The sequence below is a fragment of the Drosophila novamexicana genome, unplaced genomic scaffold (assembly GCF_003285875.2).
Source record: "Drosophila novamexicana strain 15010-1031.04,08,12 unplaced genomic scaffold, DnovRS2.1 tig00001292-arrow-arrow-pilon, whole genome shotgun sequence".
Taxonomy (NCBI): domain Eukaryota; kingdom Metazoa; phylum Arthropoda; class Insecta; order Diptera; family Drosophilidae; genus Drosophila; species Drosophila novamexicana.
This window is the reverse complement of record NW_020824848.1, coordinates 777,166-800,546: the sequence shown is the minus strand read 5'-3', so window position 1 is coordinate 800,546 and position 23,381 is coordinate 777,166. Positions and strand designations below refer to the sequence as shown.

The 23,381-nt window shown below is 41.6% G+C and overlaps 2 protein-coding genes across 2 annotated transcripts in view; both read left to right on the top strand.

Annotated features, from left to right (window-relative positions):
* The first annotated feature begins 7,126 nt into the window (after positions 1 to 7,126).
* LOC115766962 (ubiquitin-conjugating enzyme E2 L5) lies at positions 7,127 to 7,984 on the top strand. The gene has a single exon (XM_030711050.1). It carries the CDS (start codon positions 7,391 to 7,393, stop codon positions 7,925 to 7,927), a length of 537 nt encoding a protein of 178 aa, XP_030566910.1. The 5' UTR covers positions 7,127 to 7,390; the 3' UTR covers positions 7,928 to 7,984.
* A 4,986-nt stretch (positions 7,985 to 12,970) lies between these two features.
* The window catches only part of LOC115766956 (connectin), a 58,041-nt gene continuing 47,630 nt past the window's right edge, over positions 12,971 to 23,381 (top strand). The window contains exon 1 of the mRNA XM_030711044.1: positions 12,971 to 13,039. The gene's annotated coding sequence lies outside the window, so the exon portion shown is untranslated. The remainder of the gene's footprint in view (positions 13,040 to 23,381) is intronic.

Here is a 23,381-nt window from a genome sequence, read left to right as displayed (position 1 = left end):
CGGATCTAGAGTATTTCACTTTTGGGATCATGTGTAAATACACAGACTAGAATAGTTCACCCTTTAGATATCTCTAAAAACACTTGTTCGCCCTCAAATTATAAAATATATATTGTAAAAAGACGCACTTTTTGCAGGTATCATCCTGGGCTTTTGTATTCAAACACATTCTTAAACTGTTTTTAAACCCTAAAAGTTTCATTAAGATCGGACAATAAAGGCCGAAGTTATTAAAGAACTTTCCTTGGAATGGATCGGGCAAAAGAAGAAGCACAGCTAATGCGTCTAGTTTGTAGTGTATTTGTTTGACATCAGCTTTCTGCTATGTTCAGGGTATCTTCTAGTCAAGCACAGCCCTGCCAGAGCATTTCTAACTTGTTTTCCTTTGTTGCCGCCGTGTGGCTTGTCCATTGATTTGGATGCCTCCCGCAGTTGCCGCATAAGAAGCGATTTATTTTATGTTTTTCTTGTTTATTTTCGGGTTTGCTTTGAAGTTGTCTTGGCCTCCTGAAATTTCAGCGTGTAGATATGAGCACTCAGTTACTTAGCTCCAGCAGCCAGCAGCTCAGCCGCATAGTTGTGGGCTGTGGCATTAGCTGATGGCAGATGGTTTTCCTTCCCAGCTTCATTGGAGCACTTAAATTGTCAGCAACAGACGCCGCGAAATGCATGCTACTTGTTTTCCAATTAAACATCAGCAACAGGTGAGTCACGCCCCCATTTTGGGTGAGTTACGCCTTTTTGCTGGCTGCGAAAATGCAATTTAATGCAATAAGCGAACAACCAAAAAAGCCTCAAGAAAATGTCGGCGCACGCACACAACGTTGAAAAGTCATTAAGTACAAATGACGTTGTCGAATGGAACAAGAGTGGCCTATTTGGGAGTGACCGACTAGAAGTTACCCTGGATTCTAAGCTGAGCTGATGTTACAAACATGCATACATATACATAGGCACTTGCTTCTTCTTCCCATTGGATCTACATTATTTATGAGAAATGGGTCCAAGAAATTGAAAACAAAATAATGCTACCTAAAATTTCAAATCTCAAGCATTTATATTTCCCGGAATCTATTTTTGTACGTTGTGGTTCCCATTGATTGTATTATCTTAAATAATAGACTAAATTAAGTTTATTTTTAATTTTTACTTAAGAGGACTTAAGATTGTCCAGATGAAGAATCAATATACGTTCTATGGCCAGGCAAGCCTCGCTCTGTCTGTAACATTCGCAAGCATTATACCCTCTTAACCTATTTACAATGGATGCAGGGTATTTAAAGCAAAGGCGACAGGCTCAGGCTCAGGCCCAGGCCCAGGCCCAGGCAAGACAGGCAGGTCTATAGACGCAGTTTGCAGTAATTGCACCACGTTTGAGCGCAGCTAACTGCATATTGAGACACACCTCCCCCTCCCCCTTCCATGTGTGTGCGTGTGTGTGTGTGTGTGTGGACTTGTGGGCGCATTGGTTGGATGCCTGTAGAGCGCTCAGTTTGCATTATTTATGACAAAGTGAGCCCGATTAATCCGCACTCAATGGCGAGGCGGCTGCCAATGGCGGAACACAAAAACCCATCCAAAAGCCAGTTGCTGTTTTTAGAAGTGGTTCACTTGGCAGGATTGGAAACCAGTTCGGAGCAGGGCCGGAAGGCAGGCAGAACAGAGACAACCTTAAAAGGTTTACCTCATCAGTAGAGTGTGGTTTTGTGCTCTGCTCAAAGGCAGTCCGTTGAGTGTACAGCTCGACTCTGATCTGTTTCTTCCATTAGTCAACTAATTCGAAACAGTTTTGGGTAGAGTCTGAGCATCGGCTTGTGGTTGGAATCAAGGCAAGTAATTCGTACGATATCATCTGTTAAATGTTTAAAAAAGACTGGCTTTAAGTTGGAAGATGTGTGGAATATGGATAAATGTGCTCTGGAGTGAGTCTTTTATTTGACAAAGCTTTTAGCAAGGAACAATTCAAAGAAAGAAAGGTTAGCTTCAAACAGCCAAAGCTTAGAAATGATCTTATCTGAAAGCTTTATGCACGAGCGAATGCTGATAAAAAATATGTATGGTATAGTACTTCGAGTTGATACAGCTTGAATGACAAGTTGGGTGAAGACAACCCTCATAGTGCAGCTATAAAATAGTTTGATAAACAAATTAGTTGTTCTTACAAGAAATGCATCTTCCACTGATCACAACTGGGCACCTATATGATACAGGGTTACGATTTCACCAGTTTTGACACAGGAACAGCAAGACGAATGAATGCAAAGTTTCATGACAATAGCTTCAAAAGTGAGCGACTGGCTTGTATGGAAAAATACTGAAGCTCAGAGGAACGCAAATCGACGGGGCTTTTCATGCTACTCATAAATATATATAAAGGTATATAGTTCTTAAGCTCACAGAAGTCACCTTCACTGCATTACGATTTCCATGACCCTCTTATAATATCGTTCTACCCGGCAGGCGTTTAGCTTCTAGCTGATGCCACGTTTATGATGGTTCCATTAACAGCTGCTCTTCAGCCCTGGAACAAAATTTAAGCTGTCGCAGTCATAGGCACAAGGCGTCGCCGTCTCTACGTGTATGTGCCTGTGCCTGTGTGTGTGTGTGTTGTTGTGTGTACTTTGCTTTTATTCACTTCATGCAATTTAATATTATACGAGCTTCTCCCCTTCGTTATCGTTATCGTCTCCGTTGTCGTTGATGTGCTGTGCACTTCACTGAAGGCATAAATAATCTGTTGTTGTTGTTGCATGTGGCAACAACTGCATGTATGTGCGTGTGTGTGTGGGCGTGGCTGTGCGCCCTTGCATGCCGCCAATTGCTTGATGATAAACCATACATAATTAATTTAAATTTAAGCAACACGAGCGATAATTTCTTAATGAAAATTTATACGCAAATTGTGGCAGCTGCCCCAACTTCCTCCCCTCCTCCCTGGCGTCGCAGAGGGTGGCCTAAAACGCGTCGGACATTGGCTGCCCGAATCAATTAGGCACCTTTAATGTTAATCGCTTCATATATCACGGCCAAAAAGCAACAGTCGACAACAAAAGACAGCCCGAAAAGGGTCGATGACAGGCGGAAAATGAAAGAAAATAAAGTAAGAAGAAAAGCCGCACGCGACGTTTTTCGCGCTAATGAAGAACGCTCCACAGTGAAGCAAAAGGCGTTGAAAGCCAGCCGAAAAGCTGAGCCGCAGTGTTAGAGTGCGATAAAAAGATTTAAGTGCACACATGCAAAAGGGGGGCGGAGCTGGGGGCGGCTGGCCAGGCAAAAGGGCGTTAATTCACACACATAGATGCATAGATACACACACACACACGGCTTGAATCCCAGCACAGCATGTGAGCAGCCAATTGGTAATAGAAAATCGGATCAGATTAGATTTAATGCGGCGACTGCTAATTTTTGGCTGATTTTTCATGGCCATAGAAAAGTTGTGCGCCTTGGCGCCATCGACATGGCCAGGCCTCCGGCTCCAGGCCAACGAGCTGTCAGCGGCAATACGCCGGCAATGACAGCTAAACAAATGACAGACACGCCGACGGGCACAGGGGGGGGGGGGAGGGCAAGGGGTTCACAAGCGGGAGAAAAAGAAAGAAAGAGAATTGGGATGCGGATTGAGATTGGGAATGGAACTGACAGCGGGCGCGACTGAAGCTGCAGGCGCTCAACAAACACACACACACACACACACACTTAGAAAAGAAGCAAGTGAGTGTGCGCTAGGCCCAAATGCTCGACTAAGAGATACCCTACAATCAGCACCAGGGCATTCCAGACTCTTCTGTATATATAACCACACTTTACGCAGCCGAGATGCTTGTTCTTTCTCGATTATCGATCTATAATCTATATATAATATACAAAAATTTTGGAGTATCTTGAGGCTTTTAAAATGTTCATGTTATGCTTCAACATATCGCAAGTCATATATTTTTCGATACTATGAAAATAGGAAGAAATTATGGGAGAAAATTATAAACCCTTTCGAAACATATATACTTTTATATTCTTTATATATATAAAATTAAAAATTTCTAGTCTTTTGGAATTAACGCACAAATGGAAGCTCGTCAGCTTAATCAAGAATTTATATACGTTACGAGGTCAAATCTTTAGAAAATCTATAGAATCTTCTAGAAAGACTGTTAGAAATACGGAGGCGGCTGCGTCGACTCAGATCAAGAATATATATATTTGATTGAAGTCAAAGAAGTCTTAATTTGCCTGTTACATACCATTTTACAAAAATCGTATACCCTTTCTAACCATTTTCAAGGGTTGTAGGGTATAAAATACACCCATACTCATGAGCATACATTCAGAGAAAATTTCGTGAACTTTGCACTCAAATCAAGTACAAGTGTTAACATAATTCCGCTAAAGTCGCAATTTTTCAGTCTGCAAACGAAATTCGTAATTGCAGACCTTTTTCTCTTGAATCCCAAAAGTCTCAAAAACGCGAGTACTCAATTTTAAGAGCTTTTACTGAGAAAGTCTTACGCTTATTTCAAGTACTCGAACTCTTATTAAATGTATTTTGTGCCTAATCCTTTTCTCCTATTCTTATTTATATCAAATTTATACTAAATATCTAAATCAGCACTGTCTTTTTTTTTTTTTTTGATTTTGTATTATTATTTTTTAAGCTGCCTTAATTTCTCTCAGTGCACGGCTAGATACACACGCATTTATATGAGTGGGCGCACGGCGTCATCTACATTTCCGCTTCCGGCTGTTTATGCTAAAAGTATGGCGGATGCGTTGATGCCAGGCAGCTGACAACAACCGCCCTCCCTCTCCCCATTCCCCTTCTCCCTGCCTTAAAGCGACACCCATCGCGCAGTTTTGGTCGAGGGACGCCTCTGCGTCCCGCAGCGCTGTCAGACGCCTTGGCTGCCACTTTTTGTGATGGGCATTTATCTTGTTCTGCTCCAAGGTTGGGTATTTGGCCACTGACATGTTATCGATAATACTGATTAATCGGATTTGTAAGTGTTGTAAAACACAATAGTATAAGCAGCAGTCCTAGGGAATGCCGCGAAGAGGCGCCAGACATATCCTTGGATTGGGCATCAGGAAATGTGTTAGGTATATTAAGGATATACATTCATGATCAGTATTAAGCGTTGCTTCGATATTGCTTTGTCTGTCTATCTGAGTGTTGACAAGTCTCTTAGTTTGAGATTCGTCTGCCTTCTTGGCAGGGTGTAAAAGTTGGCCGGATCGAGACTTTATGTTTATATAGCTGTCTGAGGAACTAATGAACTATTTTGTATTCTTTTAAATATAGGAATCGATATTCTGTAGCCATGAAATGACATTAGGTTCTTTTAGTTTGTATTTACTTCATACCGTCATTTCTTAATGATACTGTGCGCTAAATATGTTACATTTACAAACTTCACATTCTGCGATTCCATTAGCAAGTGTCAGATTCGAAATTCGATAAATCATCGCAAAAAACACAAAATACCCAACATTTTTGGCAAATGTGAAAAATGTGGTTCCTAAAGGGAAAATGTACAGGCAACATATTTCACTTTCGCAAAAAATGTAAGAAATGTTGACAGTGGAATTAGGCTATAACCCAGCATTGACAATTATGCACGGCTCACAGAGCACACACTAATCCTAGGATTTGAACCAGCGTCTTCCCTTTTCAATTGCTCAATTTACCTCGACTTATATATATTTGTATACAACATTCTTTTGTTCAAACGGATATTTCAGTAAATAGAGCTTTGAATATCTAATCAACATAAGAATACTATTTTGTATAGTTCCAGGAATTGATCAAAATTAAGTTCTATTATATCAGCAAGGGTATTCCAGATTCAGTTACTCGTAGCTACCAGTTCTTTCTTGTTTTCCCAACACACACAATCAAACACAATCACACACACTGTTATACATATATGTATATCCTAATTACGCCTGAGACGCCCCGTTACGCACGTCATGCTGCGTTTCCGGGCCAAATTTCCATGGTCGTCGTCGTCTCGTCTTGGTTTCATTTACATGATGATGACATACAACATAAATAATTACACACACGCACAAAGAAGAAGTAGAATTTGTTGTTCGTTTGCATCGCATATTTTTGATATTTAATTTTCATGTTTTTGTTATCAACCTTCCCATCGGAGACCAAAATAATATGCTGTAAGTCGAGATGAGGTGGGATATAGGGACGCTGGCTGCGCTGTCAAAGCTTTGCTTTCCTTTTGAGTGGGTTTTATTATGCTTTTTGGCAAAATCTTTACATATTTATGAGTCCGGAATACGCTGGAATTGCGATGGGACTCGTGTGTCTTCATCTTGCCACACCTGTTCAGCTAATTGAAAACTATAATGTCAATGGCAATCACATCACGGCGCCTTCTGCTCACCTATTTTCTGCAGCTACATGTTCTATCTGCGCCAAAAAATCGGTGAAAAGAACCTGCCTGGACACATGGCATAACCCGTGTGCATAATTCAATGCACAGATAGAAAATACGAAGAGCGAACTTTTGCGACTTGGCCAAATACATTATATAAAACGGCTTTAGATTCCGAGCATGAATTGTATCGCCAACAAATGGAGCAAAAGAAATGCTTGGGCGAGGGTAAGGGTCGCGGGGGGGAACAGCGCTAGAACCTTTCATCTGTTTCAATGTGCCATTGCTTTGCCCAGTTGATCCTAATGTGCTGCTGTCAGAGCCTGTGGACGTCAGGCGGACTCTTAAAGCGGCTATTTCGGGGATTAATGTCAATGTGAAAGGATTTCTCTAGTTTTTTTCTTTTATGAATATATGTAGATACCCTGTGTGCCTTGAAAATGGTTATTGCGAGGGTATTGTGGTTGTGTGTCTGTGCGTAACAGGCAACGGAGAAAGGCAACTTTGAATCTATTTGAAGTTATCGATAACTTCCCCGTGTTCACAAAATCGATAAATATCGATACAAATACTCAGTCTGTGTATTTGTGCGAGCATATCTCCAAGCTTTCTTTCTTTAATGTGGATATATTATGGTATATTCTCTCGACTGCTTCGTATTCCCAAAATCGATAAATATCGATATTCAGCTAACCTACTTAGAGCACAGCTCAAAACTTTTAGGAACTGGAAAGCAAAAAGCCAAGCATTTTACAACAAAATTGTTCACAAATGAATACTCCATGACGTGTGTTTGAATGCTGAGCGAAGGATATCTCCTCGTCGGGGACATTCTCTCGCTTTGTCTATACTTTCCTGGTCTTGCTTTTCGCCAAATGAACTCCTAGCCTAGCCTGCCCCATACACACACACACACACACTCATAATAGAACACTGAGAGAAATACTTTAGACAAAATTGTACAGCTTGAGTAGAGGCAAAAGTAAACAAAAATAGGCGCAACCATGAATAAAGACGACGCCATAATGGATGGGCCGAAGCGCATGCAGAACGAGCTGAAGCAGATGATGGAGCAAAAGCAGCTCAGCCAGCTGCAGCTGCTGGAGCCCGAGAAGGACAACATCTACAAGTGGTATGCACTGCTGATGCCCAATACGCCGCCGTACGACAAGGGCGCCTTCAAGCTGGAGATAGACTTCCCCAAGGAGTATCCCTTTCGGCCACCCATTCTTCACATCAACACGAAGATCTATCATCCCAATATCAATGAGCGCGGCCAGGTCTGCCTGCCCATACTAGAGGCGGAGCACTGGAAGCCAACGTCGCGCATCGAGCACGTGCTGCAGGTGCTCATCGCGACCATTAACGATCCACAGCCCGATAATCCCTACAACGTGGAGATAGCCAGTCAATTTGTGAATGATCCAAAGAAGTTCTATCGCATGGCCGAGGCCTGGGTCGATCGCTACGGCGAACATCGTCCCACGGAGCAGGAGCTGGCGCGCATTGCCCGTCGCAAGAAGAAGGCGGCAATGCGTTAAATAAATTGATGCCTACTTTTTCTTTCCAGTGTACCCATTCAAGGTCATGCAGTAAACGCAGTTTAACTAGTATTTTTCTCAGTGTATCCATTAGAGTTCATGCTGAAATCGCAGCTCCAATTGATTTCCACTTAAACGTGCCTCGACTCGGCTAATTGGCGGGCTTCACATAAGCAAATAGGCCGCATTAAATAAGCCAAGATGCAGTCTAAAGTCCAGTTTCCAATGCCCAAGCTGCAGTCTAGCTGCGAGATAAATCATTTGCCTCAAAACGGCATCCCGCGGCGCACAGCGGGCATAGGCTAGAGAGGGGGTCAAGGGTGGAAAGAGGGGGAGGATTAGCTTCATCGTCATTGTCATTGTCAGCGGCATCATCAGCATCCACATCCACATCCGCATCAGCAGCAGCAGCCGCATTCAGCTGTAGTTAGTTTTAGATGTTTTTATACCCTGTACCTCTTGAAAATGTTTCAGTTAGGGTATATCGCAGACGTGCAAGTGTATGTAACACGTAGCAGAAGGCAGGTTCAAGATAACAGAAACTTATTAAAGAGCAGAAGAGACTGGACATAGGCGCGGGTTCCTTTTCAAAGATCCAGAATGGTATATTTATTCAGGTTCAAGGCAAGCGCGGTAATCTGAGTGACAAGCTACCGAGTACTCGAATCGATAAATATCGATTTGCAGAAATCTCCTAGTTTATGATAAGAGAAAAGACTAGATACGTGTCTAGTCGGCTCCCGGAAAGAAACCTGGGCCCTCATGGATCTCTTATTCAATAAATTGTCTAGTTGCTGTGGCTGTCTACAGGGTATTCGGGCGTCGTGCACAGTCTCAACGATCTCTTTCCAAATACATGCTCCGGATTAGCTAGATCTAAGCAAAAGCTATTTATCTTATGAACAGCTCTACTCTGTATACAGGGTATTTGTGCGTCGTACACACTCGCCTAGTCGCACTTTAACTTGTTTTATAGTTTCGCTTAGGAGACGCAGCCTTAGCGTAGAAGCCGCCGTTGGACGCACGCGTCAGGGCCATATAAATTTTGCTGCCATGAATGAATCAACTTTACGAACTTGGACACATGCGGATCTGGTTTATGGGCCCACCCACAGACCAATCTCTGTGCGGCACTGCGTGTGTTTTATGGTGGTTACTAATGTGCCTGTGTGTGTGTGTGGTTGTGTGTGTGTGTGTGTTGATATGTGCGACTGAGTGACTGGCCCAACTTGAGCTTGTCAACGACATGTCCTGTGATGCCACCATAATTATACTAAAGGCCACACACACACACACACCCACACACAGAGAAAGTGAGAGAGAGCGAGAGAGGGAGTCACAGTGGGAGCAAAAGATATTTGTATCTAGTTTCTTTGCTGGATTTAGTGTCTGGCTTAATGCTGGTGTCCAGAGCAACCATTGTCGTGGCAGGAGATGGATTACCATGGTGCTGCCGCCCACCAGCTGGGCAGGGCCGTGTGTGAGGGCGGGACAGAGGGGGGTGGGCGGGGTGGTTTGTTTGGGGGCGTGTGTCTTGTTATAAATGCCTCCTGTCTGATTATTATCACCTTGCACCGCAGAGTGTGAGAGAGAGAGAGAGGCAGAGAAAGGGAGGGGCGCAGAGGCGGATAGCTGCAGTCATTGACACCAGTGCCACGCCCCCTTCGCCTGGCAGACAGACAGACAGCCAGCAGCTGCCCCATTCAAAAGCGAGCAAATTAATCGCACTTTTTGATTAGCCAAACTGCAGCTGCAGCTCATCCGAGTGCCAGTTTTTTTTCATGCCTCCGACTAGTTTTGAGCCTGAATGAATGGAGCCCCGGGCCGGGTAATCCTGTGGCCGTTGCCTTGGTTATCCCGCAGCCTGGCCTGGCCTGGCCTGGCCTCTTTTTGGGGGCATAACTCATTAGCGCCTAATTACAGTTGGCGGCTGGTTTTAAATTAGTTTCGCGCTGCTCAACAAAAATCTTTGCACATTATCCTGATTAGATTTCGCAGTTTTTGAAGTGTTCGCGATTTGGTCACTTTTCATTTCCGCTAACTAAATTTGGGAATTTCATATATATTTATTACTATAAATAAATGTGAGGCTGGGCACTTTAACAGAACATTTCCTTATTGTTGGTAAATAAATTTCTATGAAAAATATGGAAATGGAATTGTTTTATTGTGAGAACCATAAATGAATTTACAAACCGCAAATCAATTTCCTAGATGGGCAAAGTTTTTGGAATAAAAGCAAAAATCTATTTATTGGAATTGGAAAATTTAAGCAAAAATCTTAGAAGCTTTACAAATTGTATATCATTTATTTGAGCGCTGGAAAATTTGTGGAAAACAATGACAAACTCGGGATTGGATTTCACACTATATGAAGAAACTGCCCCTGGAAAATGGGAAAGTTTGTGTGAAATAGAGGCAAATTTTCTTCTCAAGAGCTTCAAGTTCTATTGGAAATATAAAAGCTTTCGGAAAATAAATTGCAATGCATTTGAAAAGTTCCATTTATGGAAAATGGATAAAAATCAGACTTCGTCTTTTATATAAAACTAGAAAGAAAGGCTAGCTTCGGCACGCCGAAGATCTAATACACTTGCAGACCCAACCTTTTCATAATGCTTTGCCCGTATCTAAGAAGCACAGGGAAAGTAGTTAATGCCGCATTTGGGCAAGATATCTTGATAAGCAAAAAGGTTTTTAATCAAAAACCTAGTTTTCGACCGATCGACCTATGACAGCTATATGATATACTGGTCCGATCATAATAGGATTTTGCATATACATGAGGAGCTTATTAAAACTAATAAATGCCGAGTTTGGTTAAGATATCTTGATAAACAAAATATTATTTCATACAACAACTAAATTTTCGACCGATCGTTCCTATGGCAGCTATATGATATAGTGTTCCGATCCAGCTGGTTTTCACATATGTGCTGCGTGCGAAAGAAAGACGGAATTCTGCAAAGTTTCATTAAGATAGCTTTAAAACTGAGGGACTAGTTGGCATAGAAACAGACAGACGGACAGACGGACATGGACTCTATCGACTCGGCTATTGATGCTGATCAAGAATATATATACTTTATGGGGTCGAAGATGTCTCCTTCTATGCGTTACAGATTTCACGACAAAATGATAATACCCTCTGCAAGGGTATAATAATAACTTTCCCTTTAGTTGGATGTAATCAAATGTAATACCTAGGCTCGAACTAACAGGTACACAGGTACAGGTACAAATTGAATATGTACACACTTGAGCACCGCATAATCCGTCGATTTGTCTTGAAATTAGCCTTCAGTCACGCTCGATGCACTTTCTTATAATCGCATAATCCACGCCCTGGCTCAAATGCCAGATTTCTGCAATTTAAGCCGCTGCATAATTTATATTTATGTATTTATTGATAAGTAATTGGCCACCCCACCCCCCTTTCCCCCTCACCCCACTCACCCATTCCTCCCATCGAGAATTGTAAATTCATATTAAGCTGTGTTCAGTGGGGCAAAGTGCTTGCGAGTAAATAAACCAGCTGCTGGCCGAAAGAGATAACTCACGCGATAAAGTGAGAAATGGGGGGAAATTGTGGAAAATTGTTGCCATTCATTGTGCTTCTTGCTCTAGTTGTTGTTGTTGTTGTGCAAACCAATAAAATCAATTAAAAGGCACTCAACATGCAAACAATTATATGCAAATTCATTTATACACGACTTCACACACACACACACGAACATACACACACACACACACATGCACTTAAGGCAAAGTCAAAGCGTGCAGAAAACGATTTTGTGCTCGTATTTGCATAAAAGCACAACAACAACAACAACAACAAAATAAACAAGCAAAAACTGCAAATAAATATATAAATACACGACAGCCGGGGGGCGGGTGGCGGGTTGCAGGGGCAGAAGCACGGCCAAAAGAAGCCCCAAAGTCCTGTGAAAGGCCAATGAAAAGCTATAGACGAATTTGCGTCAAAGCCAAAGGCAGTGGGCGGGTGCGGCTGCGGGTGCGGCTGCGGGTGCGGCTGCGGGGTGGGCTGAAACTGAACCTGTTGCGCGCGAAACAAACAACAACAATGCGCACACAAGCAACAACAATAGCAAAATGTAAGGCGAAACGCTTTTAGGCGCCGCACGAAACGAACTGCGCATGAAACGAAATGAAATGGAAACGATACGAATTGTATTGCTCTCCCGGACCGCAGCAAGCAAAGAGCGCAATTGAAATGCAGCTGGTGACAAGCTGCAGCCAGCTGCGGCAAATTGAATTGAAAGCGTGCCTTCAACTTGAAGGCAAGAGAACAGTAGTAAAGAGCATTGCATATGCGCCGCGCAGGCGTAAGCAACAAAAGCGAAACACAGGCCAGCAACAGTTTACAGTTGCAGTATTTATCGCAACGCTGTGAACTGAAACGTTGCAACAATGTGAAATGAAACGCTTTACAGCTCAATTGTCCTCAGCCGGTGGTGGCAGCGCGTGCTCTCTCTCTCTCGCTCTCTCGATTTTGTTGCCCGCTCTTCACGCGCTGCTAGGCGCGCTCTTAAGCGAGCTCGTTACTTGCTTACAGCTTGTCGAGCCGAAGTTGCACGCAGCGCGTTCGTGTGTGTGCAGTCGGCAGTGCGGCACGAGCGGCTGTTAAATGCCTGGCAGGCTGGCAAGCAATCAGTTCGTATCTAACGCTCGTCGTGCACGCAACGTGTGAACCTCACAACAGCAGCCTGGTCGCAGAGCGAACGAATGAGAAGCGAATAAAGCTGTCATTAGTCTTCGTTAGGCGGTCTTTGTGTCAACAACGTGTTGCTCCCAGTGTCTAGTGTCTGCTGGTACGGTGCGTGTTGCTCGTTAGTCTCAGAACTGAGTTAAGCTACGACTGTTACCGTTAGTCGTTTATCACAACGGCAACAAACAGAAACAAAGTGTTGCATACTTAAAGAGCGTTCCTACACGAAGGTGCTTCTGTGTGTGTATGTGTGTGTGTTTTGCAACACTGTGCAACAAGTTTGCAACTTTCAAGTGTGCCACAAATCCAAGTGCAAGTGTGAACTTTGCTGAAGTGTCTCCAAATTTTGCCTAGAGAGAGCATCCAGTCGGTCGGCGTTGCAAGTAAGTGCACAAATGCGCAAAGTTAAACAAAAGTTGAATATATACACATATATATATAGCCTGCTTTTTGGCGCATTATTAAGCGCTTTGTGGGTCAATGGACGCGACCGAGGCTGCGCGGCATGCAAATAATCAAATAAGTGGGGGAAAAAGGCGAAAACGGAACTCGTGGAAAGTGTGCTAAAAGCAAAAATAAATATATATTGAAAACATAAAAAAAAACTCTACTAGAGCAAACTAAACAACGAATTTTCTTGTTTTCCTGCGGGGGCAATAAAACACTTGAAAATTCCTGGAAAATTCAATGAAGAAAAATACAAATACAGTTTGTGTTTGTCAAAGTTCTATCCACAAATTAACTTTGACTAAATTCAATTTGGCAAATCAAAAAGAACCCAAATGTAATTTACTGTGTACCCGCTGTAAAGAGCTGTCCCCACCCCGCCTACCCCTCTGTCCACTGACAAATTACAGAAATTCCGTTTTTAAAACTCAACATTAAGCTAGGTCCTGGCTTCGTCCTGGCTAAAAACCGCATCTAATAGACTGCGTATGCGAAATGCTCGGAGCCAAAAACTAAATCACTGTCAATGAGGTCGGAGATTCACACACACACAGGGGGGGTAGAGAGGGGAGTAAATCAGACTCGAGCTGGAAACTATTGTTAGGCAATGATTTGCAATTTGTTTGAAAAATGCATTTACAACCGCAAAGACAAACAGAAGCAGACCAAACTGTTTGCCCCGCAACACAGTCAAGCTCCATTCCATGCCACAGCTTCGGTCTCTGCCCCTGCCACACACACACACACCACACACACGCACACACACACACATATAAACATTCTGACTGGGCTTAGCCGTGCGCAAATAAAAAGCATAAACAAACGCACAAACTGAAACAGCTACAGCAGCAACATTTGCACCAACAAGTACAGTGAAGACTCCCTAAACGAATTGAAAATGGGCTAACGTGCCACCTAAATGGCCGTCTTTAAGTTCCCATTGCTTAGCTAACTTTTTGTACAAAAAAAATTAGATTATTTGCACTCATTTTCCATTATAGATTCCAACTTCTTACTTTTTGTACAAAATGTGCTTATTTGGAGCGCGTTAAGAAATTCTTTAAGTAAAAATTTGCGATAAAATTGCACTCAAAAATTCGCATCAAATTACTCAAATATAGTTAAAAAGCAGGCGCTTTTTAAATTTTGATTAAAATAAAAAGTGTGGAAATTTGTTTGGGAATGTGACAAATATTCAATGCAAGACAATTCAAGACAATAAAAAAATGGCATGTAATAATATATAATTATAATAACAGACACTTAAAAAGTTGAAAAACTTTTAAACAATTATGCAAATTGTGTGTGGAAATTTAGAAATTAAATTTGTGCACAGACGACAATTTATTAGAAATTAAAATCGTTAAAAAAAAAACTATTATAAATTAGCTGAAAAATTTTGCTAAAAAACCATCTGCAAAAAATTCTAAATTTAAAAAAAAAAATAAATATATGCACACACAATTGGAAAGAATTAAAGTTAAAGAGTTGTTTAAGCTAATTATGAAAAATTTGCTCAAAAACCATTTGCAAAAATAAACAAGTTTTTTTTTATTAAGAAATATCTAAGAAATATATTCACAAATATTTTCCTGAAGGCAGCCCAAGGAAATGTTTCTGTTCGAGTTTCTCGCTGTTCACTCCAGCGAGCATTCACTGTAGCTGCACACTCGCGCAAATAGTTGTGCATGCTTTTAGCTTTGCGCTTTGCATATTTGCAGTTGCAGCTGCAAATGAAAGCGAAAGCTGCAGCTGGAATAAATATCTGAAGCGCTGAGACTTGAGTCCAATTGCAAATTGCATGCGATGAAATGCTGAATGCGGCCGCAACTTCAATTGCTGGACAAACCCGGCAAAAGTCGCGACAATTTCTTGGCAACTGCTTTTAGTGTGCTCCACTTGCGCTCCCACCCCCCCCCCCCCCCTCCGCTCCCCTCGTGCCTAGCTCCACGCGCCTGCTGTTGTTTGTCGTATTTGCTTTGCCGAATGCGACTTCATCTTTCAGCAAGTGCTGCTGCGTTGAATTGCATGCAATTACATGCGAAATGCAAACGCAAAATGTGTGCCAAAGTATCTGACAGATACTTAATGGCAGCTGCAACAGCAACAGCAGCAGATACTGGCAAATTGCATGGCCACAAATGCCAATTTGCCAATATTCATGCTGCCAATTTGCAGAAAAGCGTCTACTGCAAATGCATTCGAAATTTGGATAGTATTAACAGCAAATGGAATTGGGCCAGAAATTGATATTTCAGAATTATTTCAATTAAGAAGAAAACCGAAAAATAACTCGAGTTTTATTGAAAGTTACATTTTTCTTAACTTGAACTCGCCAAGCAAATGTTTGAGCAATGGAATAGTCAAAGACTTTTGAACAAATATTTCGTTGTTTCTTTTAATATTTAAAAGACTTTACTTTTGAATCCTTCAATCGCAATTTAGTTAAAATTAACAGCAAAACAAATATGACACAAATTGATGCTTAGCTTGAGCAGGACATTTTTAAAGAAAACTGAAAGTATTTCCATTCTATTTTTATATCCAGAAGGGTATATTGTATTTGTGCAAAATCCAAATGTATGTAACAGGCAGAAGGAAGCATCTCCGACCTCATAGAGTATATATATTCTTGATCAGCATCAAAAGCCGAGTCGATCTAGCCATGTCCGTCCGTTTGATGTTGGAAGAAGACGGTTCAGGGTATCCCCTAGTCGGGAGCTCTTACTTATTTAACTTTAACTCGCAAAGGAAATGTTTGAGCAATGAAAAAGGGCAAGACTCTAGCTAGAAATAATTTAAGGAAAAGTATCTTAAACTAATATTGAAATTGATTCTTAGCTCGAACCGTAAATGTTTGCATGTTAAAAGCTTGAAAATCGAAATCAAGAAACCTTCAAGGAATTATAGAATTACTTTTTGCAATTCATTCAGTTTCGCTTACTTCTAATATGTCTTAATTTAATCAGGTATTAATCGAGTAAAGTGAAATGCTGTACAGTAAGAGTAAGCAAATGCTGCTACAAGTGAATTATTCATTTATTTAAATCATATTTTCCGCTTGGCTTAAAGCAAGTTCGTTAGTTCGAGCAACTTTCTGCAAACATTTGATTGAACTACAAAGTTATTTCTAGAACTTGGCATGGCATTAAATGAATAAATCATTTTAATGAAAATGTGAGAAATGAAATTGAAAAGAAAGCAAACTCATTTAAATGAACTTAGCGCCAAAAGGGGAAGGGGAAGGGGAATATATATATAAAGGAAGTTTGATTGGCATACAATCAAATATAAGGGAATACTTTTGTGTAACATAAAATATATTATAAATATTATTATTAATATTGTAAATTATGGAACTAAGTTGAAAATATTATCTAACTTTGAAATGGATTTGGGTTTTATGGGAACTCAGAGCCCAAGAAAATGTTAGAGTGTTTGGTTCCAGGTTCATCATTGATTTAGTTTGTTTAAGTCTCGCTTTTTCGAAGAAGCCCCATTCGAACCAGCAACTTCTATGCACACTGGTTCGACTCTTTAAATGACTTAAGACATACACCTAAAACTGATTATTAATTGCTTTAATAGAATATTTACCGAATGTCCTTCTAGCTGTCTTTCTAACTGCTTTGCCAACAACTTAAACCTTCAGCTCGTCTTTGTCCTGGAAAATGGTTTGCAACTAAATTCAATTGTTGCATAAACTTTAGACAGCTGGAGCTGTGTGCCACAAAAGAATAGGCCAATCAATCGAAGCGAGTGAGAATTAGGGAGGGGGTGGGCGTGGCCCATCGATGATGTTCCTCCACCTGGCTGTCAATTAACATGTCAGTCGATTGTAATTGCCGCCAAGTCGAGTGCCGGAAGTTTTTGGTCGTGCTCGCGAAAGCTGTTCCGGACGAGTTTTTCCCAAGTTTTCTCCCCTGCCAACGGCCACGCGATTGCTGGGCCGCAGGTTTTCCGACTTATGTTAAGGGCCTGTCTGAAACTTTAGTTGCAGCTCAAATCAATTAAGACGTACGGACGGTGGAAGGGAAGGGAAGGGGAGCGGTTCGCTATCTTGACCGAGTACAATTACGAGAATGCTTTGAACCGGCTACCGAGCGGCCTGATATCTTAAATCTGAGCGCCGCACAAATGAAATGTCACGCAAGCAATGAAATGTGAGACAAGTACGAAACGAGAAATGCCACCTGTGCCACCTGTGCGCCTGGGAGCGCCAGGAAGCTATTAAATCTACATAAAATTGCACAAAACTTGGCATGTTCAGCAATTACAACTCAATGCCAGGACAAACAGGGAAAGAAAGAAAGAGAGAGACTGAGAGGGAGAGAGAGAGAGAGGAAGGCAGACAGGCAAGGGGAAACGGGGAAAAGGAAGCTTGGCGCACCTTTCAGCTGACATGCTCATCTGAATGCGACTGCGACTGCGAAGTGCATAGCCGAGCGTGCTGTTATACCCTGTACTAATTGTGAAGCGTTTAGCAGGAATATGATAGACGTGTGCTTATGTATGTAACAGGCAGCAGGTAGAACTTCCGATTGAAAAACTTTCACTCTATCAACCTGTTGAAACTTTAGCCAAAGCATATCTATTTGTTGTCTAGTATTGTAAGATTTAGGAGATATATTTTTTTCAAGAATCAAGAATGTTTAGAATGTCTAGAGTATCCTGTTAAAGCTAGAGATACTTATTTCATTTGTTAAGCTTATTAAACTAATTAAAAATATTTTAAACGATGTCCGCATCATAAAATAGGGCCATTTTAGGAGTTAAGATCTCCTGATTTTGGGTATATGCTCATTAAATATGACAAAAATCAGGCAAATTATAGACAGCTTACGTCACGCATGCCTCATGTGTAGCAGCTGCTGTACAGGGTATCTTCGAGCTGGGCACTCTCGCGTTGTTGTGCTTGCAGTGCTTGTCACACGGATTTTCTGTTGTTGCGGCGCTCGCACAACTTAAGAGCCGTTAGAAAATTGCACTACCCAGCACCACCTGAACCACTCCACCCCCCCCCCCCCCCTCCCACCGACACACTCCATCAACCTGGCCGCGAAGTGGGCGTGTGAAAAAAGAATTAAAGTCAAGTGAGCGCACTGAGACTGAATACATAAAACGAGGCAGCGAAAAAGCCAGCCGAACCCAGGCCCAGTCAAGAGGGCAGTCAATGTGGCGACTGCGGTGGGCGTGGCTGCATATAGAACAACAACAACAACAACGACGACAACAACAACGACAACAACAAGGACAACAACGACAAACACACTAAAAACACGGCGACGTGCACAGCGTCAACGTCAGCGCGAAGAAAAGCCGGAAAAATGCGCAAGTTGTTTGGCTGGCCACAAACAATAAACGAATCTGAATCGTGGCCAAGAGCCAGATGCCAGGTGAGAGGTGCCAGGTGAGGGTTGGCCTAAGGTGCAGAGAATGTTGGACTTGTGTACACTGTTATTTGCCTTATTTTTTAGAGGTATAATTTTCGGCGCGACATTTGACGCGACAGCCAGCGGGGCCGAAGGCAGGGGCTGTCGCACATCAGGCACAAAACCCCACAGCTGAATATGCCAAGAATTTTCCATAAAATATTTGAAAAGTTACGAGTACGTTAAACCGGGGGGGGGCGGTTCGTAATTAATTTGGCATCTCTCAAGTTGAAGTCGGCAGTCGCGAGAAGCTTTTCACATGACAAATTTGCTGCTTAAAAGCTGAATTTTCTTGCTGTATTTAAACAGTTCTTCCTCTTGGATATAGCTTAAAAAATAAGCTAGAGAAAGTTACTAGGCGTTGCCCGGTACAAATGAATTATTTTAACAAAAGGTTTTGTTTTTCATCTCCATGAGGAATTGATTCCTTAGATTTCTTAAGCTTCGGGCTCACAGTGCCTACTTTTAGCCCAATTCTATTCTTAACAGCAGAGGAAGTTACCCGGCGTTGCCCGGTACTAATTGATAATTTGCGAAATCCAAAAGGTAATGTCTTCCAACTTCACGGGAGTTCGATTCGTGCTCACTGTGAAGACTCTTGGCCCAACTATCTATCCAAGCGACAGGTTCTGATCTGCCAGGGAATACATATGATAGTTGTAGTTCTCATTTTTGATCCAAAAGGAAGCTTCACTTACAATTGTCAGGCTTCCCAGGCATACAATGCATCTCAATCATAGATAGATATTGTGCAAAAATACTCCAATTCATGGCTTCAGTCAACTTGAGCCCAAACCAGTTAAAACTCTCGCCTCGCCTCGCCACATCAAAGTCAAATTCCTCACAAATTTGTTTACATTCAGAAAACTGCGGGCTTGCAAATTGAAACGAAATATTTTAAGATAAGGCAAGCAAATAGCCAAAAGATGTGGCTCCTGGCCAAAATCTAAGACAGGGTTTAGGCCTAGTTAGTTAACGAGTGCAAAATTAATTAACATTAAACACACAACAACGGCCGGGCAATGCTTAAGGGGGAAATGGAAATGGAAAACCCTAAGCACAAAAGGAAATGGAAAAGCAGCTGGGGTCCAAGGGTCAGGAAGTGTACTGAAAAGCCCGATTGATAAGAAATCACAAGCTTATTAAATGAGCAAAAAATAAATACAAAGCAAACAAGAAAATTTGCAACAGTTTTGACCACATTTAATTGAAATAGAATAGAAAACATAGCTTGGGCAAGATTTGACCAGCATCTGGATAATTATGTTTAAAATTTCAGCTGACAATTGCGAGCAGCCCAATTGTCCCAAACACAATATTGGACAAGCCACGGGCAGCCACAGGGCAAATCCTTTCAATTTCCGCTTCCCAAACCACAGCAGAACGCGAAACGGCAAAAGTAAAAGAGTTGAAAGCGGCGAGTGGCCGACTGGGAAATACCCTGCAACCAATCTATTCCAATATTCTTGATTACCAAATAAATTGAATTAATATGTATGATAGCAATCGATTATATTGATATAAAACATGTTATCGATCTTATATACAAAATTTGTAATCGAAATCTAGAAATCTCCAAGACAAGCTTAGTATGGGTCAAGAAATCGATATTCATCGATTTTGATTATATGAAAGGTGTTATCGATAATAATAATCCGGGAAGAGAAATCGATATTTATCGATTTTGCTGTTATGAAGGAAATTATCATATTTACATACAGCCTCTTGTCTGGTAAGTCCAAAAATCTCCGAGATGTGCCTAAAAAGGCGAGAATAGAGATCGATATATATAGATTTTGATGCTACTAAGGGAGTTATCGATATAATGGAAAATATGCTATCTTTTAAACTGTGTCGAACTCTTAAAAATTGCGAGCTAGGACTAGTAATCGAGATTTATCGATTTGGCTTCAATATAAAGGAAGCTATCGAACTAATAGAAAATAACTTGAGTCGTAAGGTATCTACAAATTATCGATTTATCGATTTTGATGATATGGCGGGAATTTATCGAACAGATTGATAATAACTTGTTCTGCACTCGATATGCCAAATTGAGAGTCTATTATCTGTCACTTCAACTCACAGGCTTATTCTCCCAGATCAAATATACCCCTTAAGGCATTTCGCTGTGGTCACAGGGTATACTTAAAAGCCCTTTTCGCATTTGAGCTACACAGAGCTAACCGTTAGTTTAATTTGTTAGATTAGTAAACAAATGAAAATTAATTGAAGCAAACGAAAAACTTAACCTCGGGCAGGAAACTTTTTGCCGCCATAGATAAATGCTTGTCGTCGAGAACCTGTCTGCGTCAGTGTCTGAGTGTGTGTGTCTGGGTGTGTGTGTGTGTGTGTGTGCTTGAGTGTGGAAAAGGTAGCAGCAAATTTCTGTTTAAGAACTTTTCTTGTGCGTGAAAAGACAAAGAATGAGCGACCGAGAGAGGGGAAAGAGCGAGGCAGGGAGAGGTAGATAGTCTGATTGCGATATCGGGGCGTATGCGCAATGTCTTCATTGCTTTCATTGTGAAGAGGCAGCTAAATGAAAGCAAAACAGATGTGATTAAGCTAATTGTTTTGCCGCAATCTTCGATTTGTGGCACTTTGGCCTTAGCAGAGTACAGTGAACACTCGGTTAATGAGCTCTCTTTTAGTTCCCATAAGCTGACTAAGGCGAACAAAAGCTGGCCATAAAACAACTTTTTCTTCGAGCAAACAATGCTCAGATTGGAATTTAAAATAAATATTATATAATTTTTAAAGTGCGAACAAAAGCTGGCCATAAAATAACTTTTCCATAAATATAAAATAAATATAAATTTAGTATAACAATAGAAAGCAGCTTCTTTTTTTTGTTAACAGAGAATATTTTTCTAGATTTTGAGAATATTTTTGTGCATTTTTGAGTATCTTTGACAGCATTTCAGCTGCACAAAATGTAATCTAGACTTTTTGTTATCTGCGTACACTTATGCGAGGCTTCACTTTAGTTAGGCTTATGACACGCGTCGTCCAGGGCCGTTGTCCGTTGTCCTTTGGCCACAGTAAATAATGATTAACGGCGAACTAGTCGAAGGTCTAAGCGCATTTTAATGGGGCCACGTGCTGTCAAATGCGGGCCAAGTGGGCGGTGCGAGGGCGGCAAGGGCCCGCAAACAAAAGCGCAATGTCAGCTGCTGAAGGATAATCACAACGAAAGGCAGCAACAAAACAAATAAGCGACAGGCAACAACAACAACAAAAACAACAACAAAGGAAAACAAAACAAAAAAGAAAACAATCGAAAATTATAAAATAACAAAAGGCGCAAAAGGAGCTCGCAAATCGATTGCAGCAAATCTCCTTTTATGTATGCGTCGAAGCGAGGATCCTCAGACGGACACAAACACACACACGCACACACGCACACACACACACACACACACACACACGCACACGCACACATTTTGTCCTTTTTTTGGCGTACGCGTCACGTATTGTCAATAAAAAAATAATAATAAGACACAATAAATTGTTACCTTTAACGAGTGTCGGCCGTGTCCCGGCCCAAAGGGGTGAGTACACAGGGCAGGGGGTGCAGGGTTTGCAGGAGGGGGGAGGGGTGTTTCAGGACGCACAATATGCGTATCCTGTGTAACTGTAACGCGCGCCATGCTCAAAATATAAAAAAAGCAAATAAACACGAGACCGTGATAGGGAAAGGCAGCGCGTACACTGCGAGAAAAACTCAAGTCAATTGTAATTGGTTCAAGTTAAACTCGAAGCTAAGTGGAACATCAGAAAAAGCGAATTCTTAGCTTAGGCAATTGCTTATAATTTGCCAAATCTTCAATTAAATGTGATGCAATACTTAAATAAAGAAAGCTTGTGCTTTAATTAAGAACATTTTGTGCTAAAAACGATTTTGTGCCTTTAACAAAAGTGTTTTTCTTAGTAGAATCTAGCTTATGTGAGAATATCCCGGAATAGATTTTAAAAATTACATTATAATCCGTGCTAAAATTTCTCTAAGTGTACGAGTGTAGCGAGGGGCAGCGCAGAGGGGCGAACGCTGCCAAAGCAAACAAAGGCAATGACACGAAACGACGACAACAACAACATTAAGAGAAACAGCAACAGAAAGCAAACAAATAAAAGGCGCAACAATTGCAGAGGAAATGATAAAGCATAGCAGGGGCAGGAGCAGGAGGAGCAGTGGTAGGGGGAGCAGCAACAGAAGAAGGAGGACGAACAGCAGAAGCAGGAGATGTAACAGGAGCAGCAGCAGTAACAGGAGCACGAGGAGAAGCAGGCGCAAGAGCTCGAGCTTGGAGAGCGCATAAAGTGTGGGGTAGGGGAAGGGTGAAGGGGGGGCATACTTTATGCGTATTGCCCCTCCAGCTCCAACCAGCCGTTAAGACATTTGCCAAGTGCGTGTGTAATTGAAACTAGGCGCCCTTCTGGATCTGCGCGCATTTAGTTGTTGTTGCTGCAACTCATTTCCACAACGGGGCACTGAACTGAGCCGGGAGATATACACATTAGTGGGGTAACAGATCGGAAGCCAAAAGGGGCATTGATATAACTTTTTATTTGCTCAACACGGTGCAAGTGTTAAACGGGGTTAAACAAACGGCGTAAGAGATTATACTAAATGTGTTCGATTTGAACTTTAATTTTGTAGATCAATCAATCAATCAGTCAATCAGATTGTCAACGAGTCGGTCAATCATTTAGGAATTAAGTCGCTCATTCGGCTAGTCGAACATTCAATCAGTCCCTTACTTATATCGATTTTGATTTCAGCATTCACAAAGCTTTCAATCAGTCAGTCAGTATGTTCGTATATCAATCAATCAGTTAGTTAGTA